Source organism: Phyllobates terribilis, unplaced genomic scaffold (genome assembly GCF_046119375.1).
Source record: "Phyllobates terribilis strain yellow unplaced genomic scaffold, ASM4611937v1 Scaffold_4__5_contigs__length_816908805, whole genome shotgun sequence".
Lineage (NCBI taxonomy): Eukaryota > Metazoa > Chordata > Amphibia > Anura > Dendrobatidae > Phyllobates > Phyllobates terribilis.
The window spans coordinates 501875008-501890531 of NW_027362764.1; the positions used below are offsets into that span (position 1 = coordinate 501875008).

The window sequence follows — 15524 nt, forward strand, 5'->3', positions numbered from 1 at the left end:
ATGAGGCTATCCACCATCACCAGAACATCCACAATCATGAGGCTATCCACCATCACCAGAACATCCACAATCATGAGGCTATCCACCATCACCAGAACATCCACAATCATGAGGCTATCCACCATCACCAGAACATCCACAATCATGAGGCTATCCACCATCACCAGAACATCCACAATCATGAGGCTATCCACGATCACGTGAAGTTACTTCCCTGTAAATGTCACCCTCACGCTTCCGCGCATCGGTCACACAGTGTTTGCATCCCCGGGGTGTTCTCCTACACGTCCCCCCACAGCCCGGTGACGTCACTTATTGTAGTAACCTGTCATGGAAACGGAGGCGTCATTAGCAACCGTGGCCGGCTGTATATAAGAATGCCGTGGTTGGCCGCTGATCACATTCCCCTACACTGTAACTATGGGATGCCAGAGCTCTAAGGTGCGGATCGTACAACCCACGGACGCGAGGAAAAGCGGGTGGGCAGAGAAAGGCAAGTCGGAAAGCCAGGTCAGATGACAATCCTATAGGAATGTAACTGTACACCAAGCATCATACAGCAGACCGCGCTGCAGCTCTGTGACCGAGCCGCGTGCTGGAGACTGCGCCCACAGATCCGTATCCCCCCAGGCTGTGCTGTATACTTGTTCTATGTCACATTACTACTTTTGGGGTTTTCATTATGCCCCAGACACATAGAGTTAGAGTTGTTTCTTGTTGGAGTGTTGTTTCCCCATCTGATTATGGTTGTTTGGTAATTATTTCTCTTTATTGTACTAGTAAGGGGTTTATTTGGATTTTATTTTGGACATACATTATTATAGGTAGATAAAGCAGACGAATTATTATTATTATTATTATTTTTATTGCACCCAAGTGTCTGTTTGTATTAAATTTCCTATAACAGTGACCCAATTATTTTGTATACAGGATCTTAATTCTTCAGAAGATAGAAATATAGTTTTGCACGCAGGACTTTTCCTTTTTTTTCTATGCTAAAAAAGGGAAAACCAAACTCACCTATAATATTAATCAATGGGGCCCCTTCTGCTTGCATTTACATAACTGATACAACAGATCGATTGTTCTGTTTGTCTGTTACTAAAAAGGAACAATTGTTGGAATGTCCTGTGCTGATGTGACCGGAGCCTTACAGCAGCTAATGTACGGAGCAGACCCAGAGTTTGACGCATGGATGGGTATGTTCACACCACTCTGGTACTTTATTGCATTCTCAAAATATTTTTAAGATGTCAGAAAATATTAAAAATACTAAAAATGATAAATCCCACTGAATCATTTGTTTCTGTATGGAAGATGGTTTAGAAATAAAGTTTGATGGGTCTGAAATTATTTAAAAAAAAAAAAACAAACTCATAAGACTGTATTTTGATTGATTCTGCACCTACTGTGTAGCCAGTTCCTTCCAGCTCACAGTACTTATCAGCTCATCAATGAGTAGTTTCCAAGATCTTTGCTTACTTTCAGTCTTGTTCACTTTTTGCTGTTAAAACTCCTGACCTGATACTGAGTGATCATATATATATATATATATATATATATATATATATATATATATATATATATATAATTCTATCCAGTTTAAGCAATCCTGTGTAAGGAGGCTCAATGCACACATTTGTCCTACACTAATACTTTGTTGCAAACCATGAGGAAAGGACAGATTTTCTGCACAAAACATAATTGTAGCAAACTCTAAGTCTTATGCCTCATTCAGATGTCCATTTTTTTCACATACAAGAAAAAACTTTTTCATCAGCATCCTGGATCCAATTTTCAGACATTTTTTGGGCCATGTGTCAGTTTTCACTATCAGTGTGCCATTCATTGTCTTATATACAAATTTAAATTTTTTCTTACCCATTAAACAGTAAAAAGCAGACAGCATTTTGATGGCACATGGATGGTATTTGAATGCTATTAGTTAGTTTTGTTATTTTTTACTGACCCACTTGGTGTGAACCATGTGCTTGTCCATGATTTTAACAGGCCCATAGACTTCTATGGGTAATTTTGACTTGGATCAACAACAGACATGTCCACTTGACATTTTGCAGACCACTCAGTCAGTCATGGACATAACAACAGTCCTGTAGTCTATAATGGGTATGGGTACTATCCATTAAAAACATGTATGTGCCTCGCAGGCGTCTGAATGAGGCCTTAATGCTCCAACAGGCATGTCCTTCTGTCCTCTTGTTTTCTTGGTTTCCCCGATCCCTAAAAAAGTGCTAAGCTGATCACTCGCTGAATCTTTCCAGACAAGTTCTAAAATCAACTCACTCCAGACAGAGCAGCCAAAACAAAATGAATGAACCTCTATTCTATGTGTCACATATAGTATATCCACAAAAATTAGTCAAAAGTGGGAGGGAAATGATCAAAGAAAGTTGTTACTGTCAAGTGATTAAACCTTCTGGACGTCCTTCATTATTATGTTCATTTTTTAATAACTTCCATAGCATCCAATCTAATTTGCAGGATAAATCAAAGTCGCAAAAGAACCTAACATCCAATGCAAGAGATGGGTCTGCAATGTCTAAGGGGACGCTGGACAGTGGGGTGGTTCTTGATGAGGGAGCTGGCAGCCATATTCCAGGAACAGTGACAGAAACAATGTTTTCTCCAAGGACAGCAATCAGTTTAAATAAAGGTAAGTAAAGCATGAAATCTATTTCTAGATTGTTCTGTTGGGATAATCCCTAAAGGTGTTTCCCACTCCTGAATTAAATATATATATACAGTGCCTACAAGTAGTATTCAACCCCCTGCAGATTTAGCTGGTTTGATAAGATGCAAATAAGTTAGAGCCTTCAAACTGCAAACGAAAGTAGGTTTTATGAACAGAAGCATAAATCTTACAAACCAAAAAGTTATGTTGCTCAGTTGAATTTTATTAAATTTTAAACATAAAAGTGTGGGTCAATTATTATACAACCCCTATGTTTAATATTTTGTGGAATAACCCTTGTTTGCAATTACAGCTAATAATCGTCTTTTATAAGACCTGATCAGGCCGGCACAGGTCTGTGGAGTTATCTTGGCCCACTCCTCCATGCAGATCTTCTCCAAGTTATCTAGGTTCTTTGAGTGTCTCATGTGGACTTTATTCTTGAGCTCCTTCCACAAGTTTTCAATTGGGTTAAGGTCAGGAGACTGACTAGGCCACTCCAACACCTTGACTTTTTCCCTCTTGAACCAGGCCTTGGTTTTCTTGGCTGTGTGCTTTGGGTCGTTGTCTTGTTGGAAGATGAAATTACGACCCATCTTAAGATCCTTGATGGAGGAGCGGAGGTTCTTGGCCAAAATCTCCAGGTAGGCCGTGCTATCCATCTTCCCATGGATGCGGACCAGATGGCCAGGCCCCTTGGCTGAGAAACAGCCCCACAGCATGATGCTGCCACCACCATGCTTGACTGTAGGGATGGTATTCTTGGGGTCATATGCAGTGCCATCCAGTCTCCAAACCTCACGTGTGTGGTTGGCACCAAAGATCTCGATCTTGGTCTCATCAGACCATAGAACCTTGAACCAGTCTGTCTCAGAGTCCTCCAAGTGATCATGAGCAAACTGTAGACGAGCCTTGACATGACGCTTTGAAAGTAAAGGTACCATACAGGCTCGTCTGGAACGGAGACCATTGCGGTGAGTACGTTACTTATGGTATTGACTGAAACCAATGTCCCCACTGCCATGAGATCTTCCCGGAGCTCCTTCCTTGTTGTCCTTGGGTTAGCCTTGACTCTTCGGACAAGCCTGGCCTCGGCACGGGAGGACACTTTCAAAGGCTGTCCAGGCCGTGGAAGGCTAACAGTAGTTCCATAAGCCTTCCACTTACGGATGATGCTCCCAACAGTGGAGACAGGTAGGCCCAACTCCTTGGAAAGGGTTTTGTACCCCTTGCCAGCCTTGTGACCCTCCACGATCTTGTCTCTGATGGCCTTGGAATGCTCCTTTGTCTTTCCCATGTTGACCATGTCTGAGTGCTGTTCACAAGTTTGGGGAGGGTCTTAAATAGTCAGAAAAGGCTGGCAAAAGAGATCTTTAATCCATACATGTGAAGCTCATTATTCTTGGTGCCTGAACTACTTCTTAATACTTTAGGGGGACCAAACAGAATTCTTGTGGTTTGAGGGGTTGAATAATAAATGACACTCTAAATTAACTTTTAACGTTTTTTAAAAAAAAAACGAAAAAAAAACAAAAACAATATTTGCTGCAGTGCATTTCCCACTTCCAGGCTGATCTACAGTACAAATGTCACAATGCCAAGTTAATTCCACATGTGTCAACCAGCTAAATCTGCAGGGGGTTGAATACTACTTGTAGGCACTGTATATATATAATTAATTATATATATATGGGATAGAAATCAGTTTTATTAATAATATTACTATATTCTTTAAAGCTCATTTGATGATACAGAAAATCTCATAATCTAAGTACTTTGATATACATGCTTATCCAGGTAGTGGTGGTTCGGTACTCTTATTTTCTTCACTGTCTATCATCACTGTCTATGAATCAGTATGTCTTTGTTTGGAGTGTGTGGGAGGAAACCCATGCAAACACATGGTGGATATACAAACTCCTTGCAGATATTATTCTTAGTGGTATTTGAACTAAGGATCCCAGCACTGCAAAGCAATAGTGCTAACCACTGAGCCACCATGCCATATTTGCTTTTAACTTATAGACAGATGACTAGCTAGAAATAAGATAGACAGATAGAGAGAGAGAGGGAAATGGATTACAAGGACGGATGGAAGGTTGGACGGATGGAAGGATGAACGGATGGACGGATGGAAGGATGGACAGTACAGTATACAGATGTATCATTTTGAGAAATAAAGTAATAGTAAGAAAACATTATTGCTGGGTGATAATGATATTTTCACTTTTATATCCTTAGCATAGGTGGTTCAGGAATGTTTGGTATTTGGAACCTTGTAACTCTCGTACACAGGAACACTGGTGCTGACGTGATTGCCTGTCACACAATACAATGTACATTGTTTCTCTTATTCATGAAGAAAAAGCAGAAGATGTAATTAGACACAACCTGATAATTGGTATCCTAGCAGCCACCTAACCCTTCACTTCCTACCACTGACCTGGAAACCTCTGAGACAATAGTGCTTTCTATCTGAATGAACCTGTTGGTGTGGTGGATGGAGACTTTACCTTTTTGTCCACAGGATTGCATTATCTAATATTCACTTACCCAGAATGTGTGCATTTAATTACCTTCAGTCCATGAAATCATGGCGGGCTCTGTGCAGTGAATGTATTGGTTACACCTGGACTATTTTTCTGACAAAAGTGATTTTATTCTTTGTCTTTTCTTCAAAGTCTGCTGGTACCGAAATGGCCATCTAGTTTTCTATACCGAGCATAAATACCTATCAGTCAGGGATGGTTGGCTAACTCTCTCTTTTGATGGCTATAATGATAACTATAGCAAAAATTACAGTCCAAAAGGAATGGGTGTAAGCCTCAGGATCCCGGCTCTGGGATGCCTATTGGGAGAAACTCCCAAATACAAGCTAAGCCAGCAATCCAAATTATTGCACCTCGGAACTTTATTTCCCATGTGATGTTTTAGTCCATGTGATCTGGACTTTTCTCAGACAGCACAGTCCTATCCCCATGGACTGAAATGTCATATTGAGAATAAAGTACAGAGTTGTTTGCACCGGACAATTTGGTGTGCTGCCTTACCTTATTATTGGGTGTTTTTAATTATTAGGTGACCTTCAAGAACATGCACATGACAAACGAGAAAATATTTGTTCATTGGGTGATCAGGTTGTTTATACCAGTAAAAAGTTCATTGTTATTGACAGCACATTGTGCCAGGGAAACAGGGAATGTGCTGCCGATAACGAGATACTGTATGGGGGCAGAGCAATTTTATTAGTGATCATTCTGTCCGCATCATTGCTCATGCCGGCAAACAGGTTGCTAAACAAGCACCAAACAACCTGTTATATTCAGCAGTTGATCAGCTTAATATAGCTGATATCTAGTCATATATTTGTTCTATATATATATATATATATATATATATATATATATATATATGTATAATATATATATATATATATATATATATATATATAAAATATTATACTAATTAACTTATATAATTATATAACGTATGTTACATACTTGTTATATAGATGATTGATGGCTGGAAACCTGCACATCTAACTGCATCATTAGATTTCAGCCCGATCCCACTCTTTCAGAATCATTTGAGACTAAGGCTATGTTCACACATATTGTTTTTTTTTTACGTCACAAATCTGCAGCAAAACTGATCTCTTGCAGGAAATCAGCTGCGTCAAAAACGCAGGTTTTGCTGCGCTTTTTGTGTGTTTTTTTCACTGTCCTTCTGTCTCTATTTATGCATGTGCATAAAGTTCTGTGAAAAAAAAGAACCCCATTCTATTTTGCCATCAAAAACGCCGAAAAAATGCTGATGCAAATTTTGATGCGTTTTTGATGCATTTTTTCCACCACCCATTACTTCCTATGGGTGAAAGAAACAACATGCTCTATTTTCCAAAAACCCAACCAAGGCACAAAATACACAGCAAAAAAAGAAAAACACGATGTGTGAACAGAGAATTCTGGTTTCTCATAGACTTTGCTGGTACTGCAAAACGCAGCTGAAAATTTGCATAAAAATCTGCATCAAAAAAACGCTGAAAAAGACAACTTGTGTGAACATAGCCTTAGAGATGTCAGCAACCCTGTTCTCTCATCTGTGGCCCTGCAATGCTCAGTACAGCCTCTTAAATCTATTTCTCTTCTTGGGCCAATCTGTACTGGAGATCAGAGAAGTCCATCAAGACAGAATGATAGCATTCCAGGAGAGTGCCATGAAGCCTATTTGTAATGGGGCTGGAGTAAGAACCACAGAAGGACCATATACCGCGTATGGCTCCCAAGTGACGGTGAAACCCCACATATTGAGTTGGGGGAATAATATTAAAATGTGAGGAGTATATTTTTTTTAATGAAAATTAGGAGAAGTTTGAGTATTTGCAGGGGTGTTATGTATATTATGTATGGATAACTTGTATGTTCTTTTTCTATTGCAGATATTTCTGTACTGAATGGAGAATCGATCACAAGAGAAAGACAAACATCTTCCGATATCCTGGAGGAGCTTATGTCTCAAGGGATAATACAGAGTCAGAGTAAGGTTGTGAAGAATGGAGAAGCATATGATGTGCTGGTTAGTATGTCGCTCCAATAAGTGGTATAGATTAAATGAATGTCTCTCCGCTCAGTAATTTAGAAAGGCGCTGGGAACTGTAAGAGCAATCATGGGTAAGTTCCCGCATGGGTGAACTAGATTGTCAGGTCCCTCCTGCAGCATGAATCACCTGCTCAGTTCCCTTTTATCAGTAAGATAATGTAGGTTATACAATAATCTGTAGGTGATACAGATCCACTACCATTACAAGGGTTTACACTCAAACTTTGTGACATATAGTTACCACTCTCCATTCTTTAGTAAAAATATATATTCAGCATTTTTAACAAGTAAAGAAAGAAGCGATAACTATGATGACAATGTCACTTGCATCAATACTGTAGTATATTACACTGGGTGAATGACAGATGTTCAGGCATAAAGGGGCCAACTACGACTTAATTGCCAAATCGCTAACTTGGGATTGCTGTCCTCCTGATAGATGAACTTTTTCTAAAGCTTTTGCTTTTTGAGCAGATGAAGGGCTCACGCAGACATTTGTCGATCTCTGTCCAATCACGGACTGCAATGCATGGACTGCAATGCACGGACTATCCGTGGGTCTCCAAACCAGAGCAAGGCTGTGTGCCCACGTAGCGTTTTTCAAGCGTATATGCTGCGGAATTTCCGCAGCGTAAACGCTTGAAAAACGCATGTATATCCGCACCCCATGGTCCCCAATGGCATTCCGCAATGTCAATGCCCATGCATGCGTATATGCTGCGGTCAAAAATCCGCAGCATGTTCATTAATTTTGCGGAAGCGCAGCGGAATCAATGTGCGGATGGTACCCAAGTCTGGATGAGAGGAGACTCTCATCCAGACCTGGGTACCAAAGAACCTGTAAAAAAAAGAATAAAATAAAGTTTATACTTATCTTCTGATGTTTTCCCTCCGTCGCGCTGTTGTCTGAAGGACCTGCCACGTCATTGAGTCATGTGACCCACCACATGACTCAATGACGTCACCGCAGGTCCTGCACACAACAGCGTGAGCCGCTCAAGCCTCCGGACGGGGCAGAGAATGCATCAGAAAGTGAGTATAAAGTTTATTTTTTTATTTTTTACCATTCTGAACAAGTTGTCAAGCACTTTTCCAAGTGATGCTTGGAGAAGTGCTTGATAACCCGCATGCGGAAATGCATGCAAAGACGCCTCACAAACGCTTCTACCTGGCGGGAAAACCGCATGTAATATCCGCATGCGATTTTCCCGCCAGGGAGAAGCGTAAAAAATATGCTTCAGATCCGCAACGTGGGCACATAGCCCAAGACTGCTTCATGTATTTCTATGAGGCTGTCATGCGCGGGTCGGGAGACCCAAGGCCAGTCCATGCATTGCGGTCCGTGATTGGACCAAGAACCACAGACGACTGCATGAGCCCTTAAGCTAAGCTACCACAATGAGTATTTGGTGAGTTTTTGATGTTGCAGATTTTCTGCAGCATTTTTCATCTATTACGTAAATTGGATTACTTGCGGGTTTGTTTTTTTATTGCGTTTTTGAGTGCTTTTTTTACATGTTTTTATTCCATTTTAGACTCTGCAGTTTTGTCTCTTTTTGGTATGTCATATTTTAAATTAAGCTGTTTTTGTTTTTTATACTCTTTGTTTTTTGGCTTTGACAAAACTTTATTGATACAGTTTTGTATGAATTACTTGCATTTTTAGTGTGTTTCCGTAATGGAAATGTACCAAAATCATATGCGTTACCTTCAGATTTTCTGCACCTAATGCAATTCTATGGGGAAAATCTGCACATAAATCTTAGCGTACCCGCAAGAGAAATTGACATGTTGTGAATTTCAAAAATGCACCGCAGGTCAGTTTACGCTGTGTGAAAAAAGCACAGTGGGCATGAGATTTCTATATCTCCCATCCATTATGCTGGAACTGTAAGACATTACGTTTTTGCACATCGAAAATACGCAGCATTGAAAACTCACCAAAAACTAATTGTGGGAACTTAACCTAAAAGTCAGTTTACATTGGCTGACCTGGGGCACTAAGCGACTGCAGATCAGCTTCTTGTTTACTGATTGATGGTCATTTAGTAGCCCGTTTACACAGGCAGACCTCTCTTCAGATGCGCACTGAGTATTCTGTAATAGATCGCTCAGTGCGCATGGGCTGCCATCAGTCTTGGCAGTGCAGGTCCTATTTACAAAAGATGATGCTCTTACACAAGAAGATATCCATCAAAAAAGATAATATCACCTGACAAATAAGTGTTTTGATGGTTCTTCGGGTGATATTAGTCTATTTACACTGCAAGATTATTGTGCAACATAATATTGTTAGAAACACTCGTTCACAATAATCTTGCTGTTTAAATGGACCCTGTGATGACACAGCTTTTCTTCTTAATTATGGCAGACATAAATTCAGTAAGCCAGGAGCTATATGCTTTTATCTTCATGTTCACTTTTGCATTTGTGTTCTTCTTTGGTTGATTAACAGACTATTTTTTGAATGATCCTGAATGTTGACACTTGAGTTGAGATGTACTGCAACTTATTGTCTGCAAATCTTGCAAGATAGGGTCATGGAGAAATACTGTTTGATAATATGCTGATTACGTATTATACCAGCCCAGGGAGATGTTGATTTGCTGAGCAATGGAGGACAAACTATGCAAGTTGATTAAATGCTCAAACAATGAGTCATGAGCCCCTTCCACCTTCATCCCTGACCCTTGACTTGTGAATGATGGCTGAAAGGACAATTGTGATCTATAAAAAGTGTGTCTCTGCCTCTATTCAGTGTCATTCTAAAGCATGTCAGCTTAGGGGACTACAGCCCCAGCTGGAGGAATACAGATTGGATCTATTGACCATTGCTGAACCGTCTTGAAGAATCCAGGTTGGGACAATCAGGTTACCTGGCCCCAGATCTCACTGCTCTTGGCTAGTTTCCTGAGTTTGTCGTTACCTCCTCTCTTTAGGGGTCCGCCAAAAGCGCGGTGCCACTAGTGGGGGTAGTTGGCCTTTCAAGCCTCGAAATCACAGCTACTCTATTCCCAGCGGGCCAGCGGAAGGGTGAGGATTCTGTAATTTGCACCATCTGGGGTAATTGCTAGGACTATTCTATATGTCATTGTTTGCTGGTGGTTCAATAAATTATTGCCACACTGTTTTACTCTCACCCTGTGTTCTGCCCACAGTAAAAGTGAGTGGGCGCTCTCCCCCATGTCTTCACAGACCCTAAAGCAGGTTTTCTTTCATCCTCTCTTTGTACTTCTTACTTTTTATATAGTCTAAAATGACAACAAAAACCTTCTTCCACATTTTAGCTGAATCACTCTGACGCTTTCTGGCAAATTCCAATCATTCTTTCTAGCCATTCTGACATGCAAAGCCCGCGATGCAGTTGTAGAAATTGAACCCTTTAAAGGGGTCCTTTCACCAAATTTTTCAGGCTGGACTGGACACGCAATGTGATAGAGCAGCAGAGTGGAATTTTATTTTTTTTCATTTAGCCTCTCCGTGGCGGAGATTTTAGCAGTCAAAGTATTTGGCACCTAATGAGTTAACTTTGGTTAAAGCACCACTCTAGCGTGTTTTTTTTCAGCGCTAGAGTGGCACCCTCCGGCGTCTTCACCGTTTTTCGGCACTGTCCGGTCCCGCGGCGCCATCTTGTGAGCACAGCTTCTGACTGGCCAGAAGTCAGAAGCTATGTCACAAGAGCGCAATGCAAGTCTATGAGAGCCAGAAGGAGGCTCTCATAAATTTGTATTGAAAAGTGACCTCCGCGCAGCTCCATGAAACACTGGAGCTGCAGACAGGTCACTTTTCCCCAGAGACTGACAGGTGCGACACTGGAAAATGATGAAGGCGGCGGCAGGTGAGTATGACACGGGGCAGGGGACTTACATTTAAAGCACCACTCCAGCAGTGCAATAAAAAAAAATGCTAGTGCGCTGCTTTAAGTCCAAGTGGGTGTTATCAGATAGTTTTCACTGTGGGTGTGCACTTCTTCTCCCTGTATGATGCTGATCAATCATAAGCAGGCAGCAACACAGGAGAAAAACATGTTTTCATGTTTTATTCTGCTCTGCTGAAACTATTACGTTATGTGTTCAGTTCAGCATGAAAAATTTGATGTAAGAGCCTCTTTAACTCCTTCAGAGTAATTGTTAGCCTCTCTCTAGCTTTCTTCATGGATTCTCCTTCTTACTCTAATGCTTGTTTTTGGCAGTGCCTGGTTAGTAAAATGCAGTAACAATTTTCTTATGGTTTACCTAACAGGGAGCTATCCAAACATTTGGATATTATATTGTAGCATTGTATCCTATCTTGTCGTTATTATTACCACTTTTCATCCAAGTCACAGTGAAAGCAAAAGGTTTCTATTAAGAAAAAAAAAATACCTTTTTTAAATTAAGATTTCTCTTTAACATCAATGATCACATATCCAAAGTATAGGAGAAAAATGTATGATTACTGAGAACCGACCACTTGAATCCCCATGGATCCTGACAGTTACCGCTCTATTCAATTCTATAGGTTTGGTGGCTCAGATATCTTCTACTGAAACATAGAAGTACATCTAGTGTTGATACGTACATGTGTTCTACATCTCCATTTACACATAGGACTCTGGACGCCCATCCTCAAGCTTGCTGGGTTTTTAGTAGCCAGACCATAAATTTACCATCTTACGAGCTATTGGAGAACATGAGGCTTTCTCTTGCCCTGGAGTCCTCTACTGCCTGTGTCTGCGCCTGCACGAAGAGGTTACGTGCACATACCAACATTGCACTTCTGTAACAGAAAGTGAGTTTGTAGCTGTCAGCAAATGTAATTGTAAATAATTGTTCCTGTAGATGGACACACCAGGAAAATCATTACGAAGGCCCCCTGCCAAATTGGAAAAACTGAAAACTATAAGAAAGAAAAGCAAAAGTCTTACAAAGGAAGACATTGAAGCCAAAATGCAGGCTGCAGAAGAAAGAAGAAAGGTAACCTTATGTTGATGCTGTAGCAGTACTATTTTGTGTGGGTGGGCATCCATCAGCTATTTTGTTTTTTTGTAATTAATGACTGTGTGGTAGGTTGACTCATTCAGCTTCTCTCAGAGGTCGACACAGGAACACTTGGGGTCTAAGTCTGTGGCTGGTTTATTTTCATAAACCAGAAAACAACATAAACATCCCCTTTCTGGCAAAATGGCGAAACAAAAGATAAATGATAGCACAGTCCATATGTATGTGGGATTCGGCCACTCAGGTTGCTGTACACTTCAGCTTCTACTGAAGTTCCACATAGGATACTTCCTGGTCTCCAAACACACAACAGGAAAAAAAAACAGTAGCTGGAGATTTAACTTCTCCAGCCTCACCCTTGAGGTAGAGATATGGTGAGTAGGTGTCCCGCCCATCTCACACCTACTCACAAAAACCCCAACCCAAGCATGGCTGATTAACCTCTTCAGCACCTAACATGCTGGAGAAAAGCTTCTGGGTGTCACATCACGGAAGTTAGCTACATTCGTGACACATATCTCCCCTCATATACATCGCCAGTGACCCTGTCAAAACAGGTATTAAGAAAATACAAGGTGCTCATATAATAATAAGAAAAAAGTGTTTACTGAATTTATTTCTTAATCATTATTTAATAATATTTTTATCTGTTATAGTTTTTTTTTGGGAAAAAAGATTCTACAATAGTTTTTATTAACAATCTCTGTAACTCCTATAATGTTACCCTAAAATAGACTTTAAATGTGTTTGACATCATATACCGTAGATAAATCAGAAAAAAAACAGAGAGACTTATTTAGCACATTCTTTACATAATACTTAGACCCAACAGCACCTCTTCCAACCAATATTCATTCTATGTTTTGTCCTTGACCCCTCTCTGGCCCAAATATGCTCCATTAATAACCATGTGTTTAGGAGTGTTTAAAGGAGTTGTCTAATGAAGACAAGTTATCATCTAGCCGTAGGGTAAGTGCTAACTTGTTGATCAGTAGAAATTATTACCCTCCCCGATCGGCAGAACGGGAACTTTTAGCCCCTTTAGAATGGAGCGGCAGTGCGCATGTGCGACCTGAGCTCCATTCATTACCTATTTCGCTGTTGAGCGCTGCCCTCAGTTTCTTCCAGTAGCACCAATGAGAATGAATGGAGCGATGATCTAACCTGCTGCATCATTGTGTAACAGGGATAAAAATTCCCTGTACATGGTCCGGTGGTGGGACACCCACCAATCAGCGAGTTATCATCTATCCTATTACTAGTTGATAACTTGTTTTTACTGGTTTAAACCCTTTGAGTACTCCCCTCCCTAAATTTTAAGCATTACTGACTGTATAACCAATGGTAGTAGAAGTTCAAGTTTACTTTAAAGAGAACCTCTCATAAATATGTAATTTTTTTACTTGGTCTAAATGCCACTGTTCACCTGAATCTGGTGTTGTTGTTTTTTGGTTCCAGCTCCCTTTCCATTTCTGAGACATGCCCCCTCCCTTCCCTGTATTTAATTCTAGTCTTGTTAGCCAAGGGGGCGTAATCCTCAAGTCCTCTATGTAGGAGGCTTCATGAAGATCACACCCCCTTGGCTAATAGGGATTATATTTATATACAGGGAAAACGGGGCTATATCATTGGAACAGAACAGAGGCACAGGAACAAAAAAAAAATAAAGTTTGATTCAGAACAGCATTATTAAGATTAGGATGAAAAAATGTGTATATTTATGACAAGTGACAGGTGCTCTTCAGGACTTTTTTGTTACATTTTTGGGAAGCCTTACAAGCATAATTCTTAGTGGAAAGTTAATATTTCTTTGTGTTATTATACTTACCCTGTTCTACAAAATGTTTCCACTCAAAGAAATAAAAATGAAAGTTACATTACAGCAGAAGTCATTGCATAATCAAACTTACAGTGTAAATGGTGTTATATTAGCTCAGCTCCTAATAGCCTTTCATGGATTACGTGAAATAAGATAACGTTCCCTTTTTGTTCACTGTGACTTGTCTGATTGCCATTAATTGTAATAATGAAATATTGCAGACAAAGGAAGAGGAACTAAAGAAAAGACTGCGTGAAAGACCAATGACTGCCTTACCAAGCATGGCACTGATAAGAAGCGAAGGCTCTTTAACGCCTGATGATGGACAAGAGGCTGAAACCACGGCAGCAGCTGAAACCTTAGATTCTGATGCACTGGAAAATGTAATAGATGGGCCAACTCAGAGTCCCGACATTGAAGATGAGGATAATGAAATGAGCGCTGTGGAGCATGATAATACCTATAACAACCAAGCTGATCAGACAAATGACTCTGAAAATGATATTTTCTAAAACAAAGCTCACGCTAAAACTACATGTTCTAAAGTTTAAAGCTGATCTGTCGGCCAAATATGCTGCCCAATGTAAGGATAGGGTATTACAGCTGCAGATCTGTACTCCTCATATCCAAAACAGTTAAAAAAAATTTGTTCTTGACACATAGGGCCCGATTATCATTTGCGGGGATTTTTTAAGTCCCTTTTCTTTTTTTAGTCTTGTGGTATTCACTGCCTTTTTTGCTTCAAATTCATCTAAATGATGCACGTAATTCATGATTTTTTCCTGTCTTTAACTGTTTTTAAAACGCTTTAGCGCAAAAAAGTCACACCTTTTACAAAATGACGCAAAACATGTACTAAAAATTTCTGCCGTATCAGTCCAAGATGGGAGAAATAAGTACATTTGCAACAAATTTTGTGACTTTTTGAAAATTCGCAAATGATGAATCGGGTGAAGATATCTAAAACCCTAAACCACGGCCACACTTAAAAAAAAAAAAAAAAAAAGAAAGAAAACAGGACAAAACATATAAAAATATATTAAAAATGGCTCAAATGGAAAGATGAATTTGGAGCAAACAATAAAAAGGTACAATACACCAAAATCTAGACATAAAATGAGCACAATAATGAATTAGGCCCATAGTTTATTCAGAAAGAGAGCACTTTCCCACTGCTCCCAAGTTGGGAGGTTGTTGTGAATGTATGGATACATATAGACAGCATGGAGGAGGCAGGGCAGTGCTCACTTCATGAATACCTTGGACTCATCAACTTAGCGTCCAGTATATTCTCCTAGTAGCCGAATGGCACAATGTTTCCGCAGCTATAGAATGCTGACAGATGAGCTATAGAGTTTTTCAGCTTCAGAAAATAAACTATATTAGTTAAAATTATCAAACTTTTCATTATACAGTAAATTTGAAAAAATGGCTC

The 15524-nt window shown here is 40.0% G+C and overlaps 1 protein-coding gene across 2 annotated transcripts; it reads left to right on the forward strand.

Annotated features, from left to right (window-relative positions):
* The first annotated feature begins 338 nt into the window (after positions 1-338).
* On the forward strand, positions 339-15104 carry STMND1 (stathmin domain containing 1). Of its 2 annotated transcripts, none has more exons than XM_073678805.1 (5): positions 339-510; positions 2503-2674; positions 7131-7267; positions 12112-12246; positions 14311-15104. In XM_073678805.1, the coding sequence occupies exons 1-5, from the start codon at positions 421-423 to the stop codon at positions 14599-14601; spliced, it is 825 nt and encodes a 274-aa protein (XP_073534906.1). In that variant the 5' UTR covers positions 339-420; the 3' UTR covers positions 14602-15104. The 2 variants fall into 2 exon arrangements, with proteins under 2 accessions (XP_073534906.1, XP_073534907.1); XM_073678806.1 differs by lacking the exon at positions 339-510 and adding an exon at positions 1177-1199 and having other exon boundaries at positions 2484-2674.
* The last annotated feature ends 420 nt before the right edge of the window (positions 15105-15524 follow it).

Bases quoted from the DNA above. Each gene is read 5' to 3' on its own strand.
- STMND1 (XM_073678805.1), top strand. From the start codon at position 421: ATGGGATGCCAGAGCTCTAAGGTGCGGATCGTACAACCCACGGACGCG. The intron at 511-2,502 runs GTCAGATGACAA...TCTAATTTGCAG, and splicing joins AAGGCAAGTCGGAAAGCCAG to GATAAATCAAAGTCGCAAAA. The intron at 2,675-7,130 runs GTAAGTAAAGCA...TTTCTATTGCAG, and splicing joins AGCAATCAGTTTAAATAAAG to ATATTTCTGTACTGAATGGA.